Genomic DNA, 12784 nt, shown 5'->3' on the forward strand with positions numbered 1-12784 from the left:
CCCCAAGGTTCAGTGTTGGGATCCTTACTTTTTAATATATTTATAAACAATATGGGGTCTGAGATTAAAAATACCATTTCAGTCTTTGCAGATGACACCAAGCTGAGCAGTGGAAAAACATCCTTACAGGATGTCTCCAATTTACAAGCCGACCTCAATGCACACTTTAATTGGGCAACTATGTGGCAAATGAGGTTTAATGTTGATAAATGTAAGGTTATGCATTTGGGGGCTAAGAATATGCATGCATCATACATACTAGGGGGGGGTACAACTGGGGGAATCAATGGTGAAGGATCTGGGAGTTCTGGTAGATCACAAGCTTAATAATGGCATGCAATGCCAAGCTGGGGTTTCTAAAGCGAGAAAAATCCTCTCTTGTATTAAAAGAGGTATAGACTCCAGAGAGAGAGATATCATATTACCCCTGTACAAATCATTAGTAACACCTCATCTGGAATATGCAGTTCAGTTTTGGGCACCAATTCACAAAGAGAACATTGGGGAACTGGAGAAAGTACAGAGAAGGGCAACCAAACTGATACGAGGCATGGAGGAGATCAGCTATGAGGAAAGATTAGAGAAACTGAATTTATTCTCTCTTGCGAAGAGGAGATTAAGGGGGGATATGATCAACAAGTATAAATACACCGTGTTCACTATATGAACCACTGATATAGAGTTATTCACCCTGAGGTCATCACAGAGGACAAGGGGGCACTCTTTACGTCTGGAGGAAAATACATTTAATCTCCAAACACTGAAAGGTTTCTTCACAGTGAGAGCTGTGAAAATGTGGAATAGACTCCCTCAAGAGTTGGTTCTGGCCAGCTCAGTGGATTGCTTTAAAAAAGGCCTGGAGTCTTTCTTGGATACACAGAATTTAACTGGATACTAACATTTATAGGTAACGTTGATCCAGGGAATATCTGATTGCCTCTCGGGGGATCAGGAAGGAATTTTTTCCCCTGCAGGGGCAAACTGGGTCATGCTTTGCTGTTTTGTTTTGTTTTTTGCCTTCCTCTGGATCAACTGTGAGCATAGGATTATCATTTTTTTTTTTATGGTTGAACTGGATGGACTTTTTTCTTTTTTCAGCCAGTTTAGCTATGTAACTATACTATCCAATGCAGGAATGCTGTGTGTCTGCACAGTGTTCTGTGCTTCTGAAAAACCAGCCAAAGTATGAAAACTGACCACACCAACACAGATCACCTTCTGTGCTTCGTGTTGTTAGTTTAGAATAAGGAAGAAAGGTGACTGGCAGGATCAACTAAGTACATCAGGGGGAAGGCATACATGAAATGTCAGACTGTGATTTATAAAATACACATATGCGAACACATACATTTTTTTTGGCACTATAAACGAAAAGAGACTGACAATTAAAAAACATTTTTTTTTTTTTATTTCTGCTTTAACACCTATCCATTTAAAAAAAAATCTAATTTCTTCATAAATTTAGGCCAAAATGTATTCTATATATTTGATTAAAAAAATTCCAATAAGTGTATATTAATTGATTAGCGCAAAAGTTATAGCATCTACAAACTATGTAATATATGCAGAAATTTTTACTATACTGTACTAGTATGGCGGCAAACAGCGACTTATAGCAGAACTGTAACAGTACAGCAGCCAATTTGACATTAACTGACACTTTGTGGGAACCAGTGACACTAATACAGTGATCAGTGCTAGTAATATACACCAACACTGTTCTAATGACACTGGTCGGGAAGGGGTTAACATCTAGAGGTGATCAAAGTGTTAAGTGTATGCCTAACAGTACTTTGTGTGTTTACTTTTACTAGGGGATGAGCCTGTTTTTATTTCCCTGCTGTGCAGGGAAACAAAAATCGCCATATCCCAGCTGAGAGGGCAGAGCTCTGTATTGTTTACATACACAGAGCTCTGTCCTATCAGCCTGATCACCGGGTACCGGCTGTCAATCATTGGCCAGGACCTGCTAACTGGCTTGTGCTGTGTCAAATCACTGCACGGGGCGGCGCGTGTGCCCCCTACCTGAAAGAGCTGGATCACGTACTAGGTACGTGAAGCAGCACAGGAGAGCCTCTTTCCGCCGCACATGTAAATGATAAGGTTGGAAAGCGGTTACAGTCCAATAGCACTTTTAACTAGCTAAATACATTCCAGGTGCAACAAAATGTTTGCAAATCTTAATTACTTTAGAAAGCAGTCTGTTTGATTAGAAAATCCTATCCCCTGCATGCTGCAGAATGGGACCCTTGCTCCCTGTGTGAAAGCAGTAGGCCCCTTACAGAAGTCTGATACACCCCCTGCTGAGTAAGAGCCAGAACTTTGCTGATTGAAGTCCTCGCTTCGGTAGGACATATACTAAAATTGGGACTTACATTCTCAAAGGCTTGTTTGGGAATGCAAAACCTGCTTCAAGTGAACAAAAGCACATGGACACAAGCCCAATTTTAGGCTGAAGTTTCAGTTAAACTTTAAAGTATACCTAAAGGCAATTTTTATTTTTAGATTTGGACATAGTTCAGAGGGATTAGAACACTTGTTAGTTTATTGCTGTCTGTGTCCCCATTAAGAAGATTTACCCTGTCTATTTGTCCTGTTTACCATTATTGAGCCATGATTCACACTGATGCAGTGCACCGCATCAGAATCACACCCCGTTCATGCGAACCGCTGCGGGTGTGTATGTTAAGTTAACAACACCCTGAAATCAGTCTGCAAAACGTGGTGCGATGTGAAGAATCCGATCACATAGTTGTGAATACCTATGCGATCCGATTCTAGTGCAGACCCAAAAAAGGGTCCTGCACGTTTCGGTGCGGGTGCAAAATGTATGGCTCCAATCGCACCGCACACAAAATCGCATGTGATTTGCACAGGAATGCGGTGTGGTTCCTGTGCGAATCACATGCAATATACCGAGCCGCACATATGTGAACCCATGCTGAAAGTGAAAGTAAAAGAAAATCCCAGATTTTGGGTTGTCCCCTGAAAAGTAATAAAGGGGAAATCTTCCAATGGGGACACTGGTTCTGGTGGTGTGGAAGTCCCCAAGGAACTCCCCTAATTTGCAAGGAGTTCCTCTCACTTCCTGTTTGGTTATGGGACAGGAAATGAATGGAAATCTCTGCAATGGGTTATAACCCTTCTTTACTCTATCCAAAATGAAACAAATAGTTTTGCCTATATTTCTACTTTAATACTTCCCATGTAGCTAAGTTTAGAAGTGCCCACACTATAATGTTACATCATTTGTAATAACTGAGGATTGGCCTATAATGGTGATTTCAGTCAGTCACTTCATGGTCCATGTGTGAACAGTCATTGCTTCCTGTAGGTAGAAATAAGAGCTTACTTCCAATATATATATATATATATATATATATATATATATATATATATATACACCGTATTTTCCAGCGTATAAGATGACTTTCTACCCCCTGGAAATCTTCTACAAAGTCGAGGGTTGTCTTATACGCCGGGTGTTGTGCTGAAACCATACCGGTACTTCTGAGCTGACGCTTCTGCGCATGTCTTCGGCAGCAGTAGACGATCGCTGATCACCATTCGGATGCAGCAGTTGTGTGCTCGATTGAGCTTGACTGAAACTGATATGCAGAGAAGGGATACACATCGGGTAGCGGCAAGAAGACGCTTCTGCGCATGTCACAGTTTCAGTCACGATCAATCGAGCTCTCAACTGCTGCATCCGACGTCTCATGCAGTTCTGCGAGGAATGGTGATCAGCGATCGTCTACTGCTGCCGAAGACATGCGCAGAAGCGTCAGCTCGGAAGTACCGGTATGGTACTGCTGCATCCGACCTTGTAATACGGTAATTAGCTAATTAGTATAATCATGTCTTCACTGTGGCAGTTCTGTGCAAACTATGGTATCTTGGGCTGGGCAGGCAGGGAGAGCTGACCCACCCAATCCAAGCAGGCTTTGTATGCAGTGTGCACAGAAAATACATCGCTTGCCGTGATTGGTTGGTTGTTGTATACTGGGTTGGATTGGCTATTCTGAGGGAAGGCAGGGGGAAGCAGGAGCATCTGCACTTCAGCCAATTCTAATGTTGGCCATCTCTAATGAAGTTTGGTGTGCATCTTATATGTGGTGAAAAAACAGAGTCTATCTGGTGAGCAGATACATGTGGTGGTGAATACAGTACAGCACCAGTATCTTTACCGGTTCATACAGTACAGCACCGGTATCTTTACCGGTTCATACAGTACAGCACCAGTATCTGTACCGGTTCGTACAGCACAGCACCAGTATCTGTACCGGTTCGTACAGCACAGCACCAGTATCTGTACCGGTTCGTACAGCACAGCACCAGTATCTGTACCGGTTCGTACAGTACAGTATACAAATGGATAACAGTCAAGACCCCATCATGGCTCCACCAGCAAGAAGAAAGAAATATGAAGCCAGTTTCAAACTTAAAGTTGTAAACTTTGCCATGGAACAGAATAACTGTGCTGCTGCAAGACAATATGGAGTAACAGAAAAGATGGTTCGGGACTGGAAAGCAAATGAAAAAGCATTAAAGAGTATGCCAAGGGGTAAGTGTGCATTAAGAAGAGGCACCCCACATTGGCCAGAACTCGAAAAACATGTAGCAGACATGGTGAATGAGCATCGCCAAAACGGTTATATAGTGACACGAAATAAAATAAGTTTGTTTGCACTTCAGTGGGCCAAATCTAACCCAGATCACAGCAACAGATTTAAGGCCACTGTATCCTGGTGTACTAGATTCTTGGAAAGGCATAATATGACACTGAGGCAAAAGACGAAAATTGCACAAAAATTACCTGCAGATCTTGATGCCAAAGTAATTAGTTTCCATCGATACGTAATACAACAGCGCAATAAACATGGCTATGCGTTAAGTAGTATCGGAAATTTGGATGAAACTCCAATGAATTTTGATATGGTTGGAAATAAAACTGTCCATCCAAAAGGTGAAAAAACAATTTTAATTAAAACAACAGGACATGAGAAGTCCAGTTTTACAGTGGTACTAGCATGCACAGCTGATGGTGCCAAACTGAGACCAATGATTATTTTTAAAAGAAGAACAATGCCGAAACTCAAGTTCCCTGTTGGTTGTTTTGTACACGTGAATGAAAAAGGCTGGATGGATAAAGAAGGGGTAAAGCTATGGCTTGATAATGTATGGAGCAGGCGACCAGGTGGACTTATTCAAAAACGTAGTCTACTGGTGTGGGATATGTTCAGGGCTCATTTAACTCCCAGCACCAAGCAAAGGCTTGCAAGAATAAACACAGATGTGGCAGTTATTCCTGCAGGATTGACATCGTTGGTACAGCCACTGGATGTGTGCCTAAACAAGCCATTTAAAGATTGCATTCGAGAACAGTGGAATGAGTGGATGGTTAGCGGCGAAAAGTCATTCACAAAAGGAGGAAACATGCGTTCTCCACAGTTGGATGTTTTGTGCAAGTTTGTCATAAAAGCCTGGAATGATATTGATGCAGAAACAGTAATCAAGTCTTTCAAGAAGTGTGGCATATCAAATTCATTAGATGTTATGGAGGATGACTACTTGTGGCAAGATGAAGAGGAAGCCGAAGCTGAGACCACACCATCTGATACAGAATTAGATCCATACGATGACTGTCTTACAAATGTATCACAAGATGTAATTGATGTACTTATGATATCAGATGACGAACAGGAGGTTTTTGAAGGCTTTTAAAGGGAAACTGTCACACCAGCAAAACCTTGCAGTTATGATGGGCGTTGCTGACTTGCCAGGAACTTGATCTCTCTCTATTGTTTATCTTCCTCCTATCATCATCAGTTCCAGTTTGGTTGACTGCTTAGAAAACAAACAGCATGGCAGCTCCCATGGGTTTAGTGTCTTATCCTTCCTTTCAGCTTTAGAGTGAATTAGGAAAAGTTTAATCAACTTGCACTGTTTTATGTTTACATGTTTGATGACAAACAGCCTTATGTTTATAAGTGACAGTTTTCCTGCTAGGTATCTGCATGTCATAAGCATTGGAATTAAAATTACCATATTGAAATCAAATCTGATGTTTTTTAATTTTTATTTGGTGTGCGTTGGAAGAGGGGTAGCCTTATACGGCGAGTATAGCCCAAACCCTATATTTTAACAGGAAAAGTAGGGGGTCGTCTTATATGCCGGAAAATACGGTGTGTATATGTATGTATATATGTATGTATGTGTATATGTATGTATATGTGTATATATATATATATATATATATGCAGTGGCAGTTCAGCTTCCTCACTAGCTGTGATGTAGAGAGGAAAGTGTGGTATGACTTGGCTATGTGTGCAGTTCTTTTCTGAAATGTATCAATGTCTCTTGGAGTGCTTCAGTTTGATTCTTAGTGCTTCTCTAATTGTACAGGAAAGTTTTCTCACTAACACAGATACCCCCACATAAAATGATTCTGAAATGATTACCCAGGTTTATGCACATGTCTTGTTTCCCAGGTTTGAGTTTGGAGAAGACCGCTTCCTTCAGGAAGAAGCTGAAGTCTTCGCCCCATTTTCTCCTAGCTCAGAATGTTGCCACATGCAGTGATCCACTGGAAGTGTGTCTACAGAGGCAGACCGTTCAGGACAGTTCCCATGTCTTCCAGCACACCATCCCTGCTGAGGGCAAGCCTGTCACCAACCAGAAGAACTCAGGTAAGCCCCATCAGCTTGTTTAAAATGACAGCGAAAAGTCTGTTGTTGAGGTTTTTTAGGACCTCTTTGATGGAATACTGTAATGAGAGGGTCCTATTTTTAGTATTTTTATTTCTGTCTCATTCACACTAAGTTTCCAACACAGACAAAATGCATGAACAAGAGAAGTTGTATTCTTTTCTGTAGTCATTGCCACAGCGAAGCGTTAGGAGAAAATTCTTCTTTTGCTGTTTTTGTCCCCATTGGGACTATTTCCTCCCACTGCCTGGACCTTCTGAATGGCCAACCAAAGGATGAAAACTGACCATGTTAACACAGATCAACATATGTGCTTTGTGTGGTCAGTTTACAAGAAAGGTGACTAGCAGCTGACTGTTAACTCCTTTAGCCTCAGACTCAGTGTTAATGAGACACAAATATAAACTATAGCTGAGCACTGCATGAGAAATTACATGCAAGCGACTGCAATTAGCTGCGGGAGCCAGCAGCCACCCATTGTTTTCAATGGGGCTTCTTCCTGCAGCTAATCACCAGGAATGCCGACTGGGATTTTCACATGTAATCTGTGTCGGGCCCATTTGTAGGTGTGAATGAGGCTTAATAGAAATGGCGTTAAAGCAGTATTAAACCCAAAAACAAAAATGTAATTTGTTGCAATCCTTAGATGTGGTGGCTGCATTTTTTTCCTTTATTTTTTTACTTGGTGATCAGGCTAGTAACACATCCTGTCTTATGGTGTCACCACACTGGATGGACGAGCAAGAGGAACCCCTTTGGACAGCAGCACTGTCCGTCTGTGAAGAACATAGTGTTGAATGCACTAGAAGATTTTGATGGGCTTGACCCTAAACTTACAGATTTTGTTTTAAAAATGACAAACATATCATACTTACCTGCTCTGCAATGGTTTTGCACAGAACAGCCTCGATCCTCGTCTTCTCAGGTCCCCTGCTGGTGCTCCTGCTCCTCCCCCCACTGAGTGACCCCAGAGCAAACTGCTTGCTCTGGGAGCATTCATGCGCACTCACTCCTGCTCCTCTGTGTTTCTATAGGACAAATAGTGCGTAGCTCGGCCTCGCCCTCCCCCCCCCCCCCCCACACCCCCCCCCGCTCTCTCCTCACTGGCTGTGATTGACAGGAGAGGGAGAGCCATGGCTCCCATGCACAGCACTGGATCAAGCTCCAGTAAGTATTAGGGGGGTTGTTGGGGGGAGCAGCACTCTAAGAGTTTTTTACTTTCATGCATACAGGGATGTTGGATTCCCGGGACATGTAGTTCCAGGCGCCGCGCAGGTAGTTCTTTTTCTTCCCTTAGCCCTGCTGCAATCAAGCAGTGGGCTCACCTGTCAGGTGGAAGCATTCAGCTCTGATTGCTTCCACACAGTGCCAGCCTCTCTGCAAACCCCTCCCCCCCTCCCCTGTGAGGTTTCCCAGGCTCTGCTTGCCCATCTGCAGGCCTGGCTCGCCGTCGAATAGCGGGGAGGGAGAAGAGTGGACAAGTCCGCTCTCCTCCCTTTCTTGTGCTGACCCGGATGTGACAGTACAATGTCACTTCCGGGTCCCTGTTTAGAGATTGTAATGCAATCCCCAGGAAAGAATGTAGTATGGTGCGATGTGCACTGCATTACATTCATTGGAGCAGAGGGGAGATATGCAGGCTCTTTTAGACCTTGGATGTCTCAAAGAGAACCTGTCACCAAAAATCATCACGTAGGGGACTTTGTCCCCTATGTGATGAAAATTTTTATTTTTTTTTTTGTAAAAATGAAAGTTACTCCCAAGCACATACCACCCCCCCAAAAAATATTGAGGCCCCCACATATACGCACGCTCAAACGTAAAAGCACATACTGGGGCACCTGTGCATGAAACTGTCGATTGCAATACACAAAGTGTCGACCTATAGAAAATATAGGGTACTGAAGTTTGTCGCCATTTCATTTAAGGTTTGACAAGTTATATATCTATTTACTTGATGTAACCTCATCTTTCATATTTTACAAAAAAAAGGGTAATTTATTGCTTTTTTGTGCTCTAAAATTAACTAGTCTATAATCGCCTAAGCTCCCACCTCAACGACAACAACCTCCTTGATCCCCTACAGTCTGGCTTCCGTCCCCTACACTCCACCAAAACTGCCCTACTCAAACTCATCAATGACCTGCTAACTGCCAAAGCTTATGGCCCTCCTCCTTTCAAAAACTATACTCCCTTGGCCTCAGAGACTCCGCTCTCTCCTGGCTCTCCTCCTATCTATCCCAGCGCTCCTTCAGTGTTGCCTATAACGCTGCCACCTCCCCCTCACTCCCCCTCTCTGTTGGGGTCCTTCAAGGCTCTGTCCTCGGGCCCCTTCTCTTCTCCATCTACACCTCCTCCCTTGGCCAACTGACAACACTCCCACGGCTTCAACTACCACCTCTACACCGATGATATGCAAATCTACCTCTCTACCCCTCGCCTCACCCCTTCAGTCTCTGCCCGAATCACCTGCCTATTGAACGACATATCAGACTGGATGTCACTCCACTTCCTCAAATTAAACCTTACCAAAACCGAGCTCCTAGTTTTCCCCCCAGCCTGCGCCCCCCCCCCAACCTCTCCATCACAACCAATAACGCCACCATCAGTCCCACCTGCAAGCCAAAGTTCTAGGTGTCACTCTAGACTCCAATCTGTCCTTCCAGCCCCATGTCCAATCGCTGGCAAATTTATGCAGGCTCCACCTCCGCAACATCTCCAAAATACGTTTTGTTCCTAAACCCAGACACTACTAAACAACTCATTCACTCCCTTATTATCTCACTACTCGACTACTGCAACTCCCTCCTCACCGGCCTACCTCATCACAGACTATCCCCCCTTCAGTCTATCCTGAACTCAGCGGCCAGACTCATCCACCTTACCAACCGCTCCGTATCCGCCACCCCCTCTGCCATTCCCTCCACTGACTTCCGATTGCCCAACGCATAAGATTCAAACTACTAACATTGACGTACAAAGCTATTCATAATGCTGCCCCAAACTACCTCACCAACCTGATATCCAAATACCACCCAACACGTACTCTTCGCTCCTCACAAGACCTCCTACTCTCTAGCTCCCTTGTCTCCTCCTCCCATGCCCGTCTCCAAGACTTCTCCAGGCATTCCCCCATCCTCTGGAACTCACTACCCCAATCCAGGAGACTGGCACCTACCCTCCTCACCTTTAGGCGCACCCTGAAAACCCATCTCTTCAGGGAAGCCTACCCCGCCCGTACCTAACTGCCGATCTCCTCCACTCCTCCTACCACTCCATCCCCCACAGCCATTTCCTCCTGTACCACTATCCCCTCCCTCCTAGATTGTAAGCTCCAAGGAGCAGGGCCCTCGTACCCCTTGTGTATTGTATTGTTACTGTATTGTCTCATGTACTGTCTCCCACTATAATGTACAGCTCTGAGCAAACCTTTTGGCACTATATAAATACTGTATAATAATAATAACTTGTATTTGTTACTGAAATTTTGCTGTAAAATCATTAAAAAAATGTGCAGTAAAATCAATAAAAAAATTTGAACTACCACTATTTTATTTTCTAGGGTCTCTGCTTTCAGAAAATATACAGGTGAAACTCAAAAAATTAGAATATCGTGCAAAATTTCATTTATTTCAGTAATGCAACTTAAAAGGTGAAACTAATATATGAGAGACTCATTACATGCAAAGCAAGATAGTTCAGGCCATGATTTGTCATAATTGTTATGATTATGGCTTACAGCTCCTGAAAACCCCAAATCTGCAATCTCAGGAAATTTGAATATTGTGAAAAGGTGCAATATTCTAGGCTCAAAGTGTCCCACTCTAATCAGCTAATTAAGCCATAACACCTGCAAAGGGTTCCTGAGCCTTTAAATGGTCTCTGTCTGGTTCAGTAGGAATCACAATCATGGGAAAGACTGCTGACCTGACAGTTGTACAGAAAACCATCATTGGCACCCTCCATAAGCAGTTAAAGCCTCAAAAGGTAATTGCAAAAGACGTTAGAGGTTCCCAAAGTGCTGTATCAAAGCACATTAATAGAAAGTTATGTGGAAGGGAAAAGTGTGGAAGAAAAAGGTTCACAAGCAGCAAGGATGACCGCAGCCTGGAGAGGATTGTCAGGAAAAGGCCGTTCAAAAGTGTTGGGGACTTTCACAAGGAGTGGACTGAGGCTGGAGTCAGTGCATCAAGAGCCACCACACACAGACGGATCCTGGACATGGGCTTCAAATGTCAAGCCGCTCCTGAACAACAATGTCAGAAGCGTCTTTCCTGGGCTAAAGAAAAACAGACCTGGTCTGTTGCTCAGTGGTCCAAAGTCCTCTTTTCTGATGAGAGCAACGTTTACATCTCATTTGGATACCAAGGACCCAGGTATGGAGGAAGAATGGAGAGGCACACACTGCAAGATGCTTGAAGTCCAGTGTGAAGTTTCCACAGTCTGTGTTGATTTGGGGAGCCATGTCATCTGCTGGTGTTGGTCCACTGTGCTTCATTAAGTCCAGGGTCAACGCAGCCGTCTACCAGGAGATTTTGGAGAACTTCATGCTTCCTTCCACAGACGAGCTTTATGGGGATGCTGATTTCATTTTCCAGCAGGACTTGGCACCTGCCCACACTGCTAAAAGCACCAAAACCTGGTTCAATGACCGTGGGATTATTGTGCTTGATTGGCCAGCAAACTCGCCTGACCTGAACCCCATAGAGAATCTATGGGGCATTGCCAAGAGAAAGATGAGAGACATGAGACCGAACAATGCAGAAGAGCTGAAGGCCGCTATTGAAGCATCCTGGTCTTCCATAACACCTCAGCAGTGCCACAGGCTGATAGCTTCCATGCCATGCTGCATTGAGGCAGTAATTGCTGCAAAAGGGGCCCAAACCAAGTACTGAGTACATATGCATGCCTATACTTTTCAGAGGTCCGATATTGTTTTATGTACAATCCTTGTTTTATTGATTGCATGTAATATTCTAATTTCTGAGATTGTGGATTTGGGGTTTTCATGAGCTGTAAGTCATAATCATCACAATTATGACAAATCACGGCTTGAACTATCTCATATATTTCACCTTTTAAGTTGCATTACTGAAATAAATGAACTTTTGCACGATATTCTAATTTTTCGATTCTCGCCTGTATAATGTTTGGGGGTTTTATGTAATCTTCAGGCCTAAAATTATTTTTTAAATGTATGTAAAAAGGGCTCTGGCAGTGGAAGGCATAACGTATAAGCCCTGACCCACCCTTTCCTGCCGAGCAGCCAATCGTTGTTCATCACACTGTAAGGTTTCCCTCCTCCCTGCTAGTCCCTGGGTGTGGTGCTGGAGACAGGCAAGGAAGGGAGGAGGAGATAAACAGCGCAATGTTAAAAATATTACACATTTAAGTCGCCATAAAGCCTCTTTTTGTTTTGTTTTTAAATGCCCCAGACATTCCTAAAATCACCTCCAATTTAAATACGGCTTTGGTTAAAATATTTTTTTTTTTTTTATCTGGACAAGTAGATTGGAGCTCTGATTTAGTCCCTGGACAAGTAGTTTTTTCAAAAATTTCCACACCCTTGTGCATATGATGCATGAAGGTGAAAAGTCTTCAGCCTTTACAACCACTTTAAATTCAAACTTCAGCTAACACCTTTTAAACCAGTAGCAGCAACATTTTTTTTTTCCTTATTGGTATAAAGGTTTTACATAAATAATTTAAAGCTTTTCTCAAACTGTCACTTTTCTTGGACAGCTTGATCTGGTAAAGGACGTTGAAAACTAACAGATTTACTGGCCAAATCACCTTTATGGGGGGGGTGGGGGGACCTAAAAAAGAAATCTATTAATAGCAGCTGCCACATCTAAGAATTGGTAAGCTGCAACATGAATTTTGTTTTTGGGTTTAATACCGCTTTAAGAAGTTAGTATGTCAGGCATGCCTTTGTAATGACTACTTTTCCCTAAGATGACATACATTCTTATGTGACACCCTTTCAGCTGATCTCAATACTTTATATTGCCGGCATATGTAAAAATATGCAGAATGTTTCTGTTACAGAAATGAACAAATATCTAAGCTACCTTTAA

General features: G+C 43.1%; 1 protein-coding gene across 2 annotated transcripts in view; it reads left to right on the forward strand.

Annotated features, from left to right (window-relative positions):
* Window positions 1-12784, forward strand: part of BLMH (bleomycin hydrolase) — a 105780-nt gene that overhangs the window by 14765 nt on the left and 78231 nt on the right. Inside the window, exon 2 of one of the 2 annotated variants that reach the window (XM_089683041.1) lies at window positions 6492-6689. In XM_089683041.1, the coding sequence (XP_089539167.1) occupies window positions 6492-6689 (198 nt within the window). Of the gene's footprint in view, window positions 1-6475; window positions 6690-12784 lie in introns of those variants that run through there. The other variant, XM_089683040.1, reaches the window with a different exon arrangement.

The sequence above is a fragment of the Staurois parvus genome, unplaced genomic scaffold, assembly GCF_062004578.1.
Source record: "Staurois parvus isolate SC_StPar_1 unplaced genomic scaffold, SC_StPar_1.0 ptg000299l, whole genome shotgun sequence".
NCBI lineage: Eukaryota > Metazoa > Chordata > Amphibia > Anura > Ranidae > Staurois > Staurois parvus.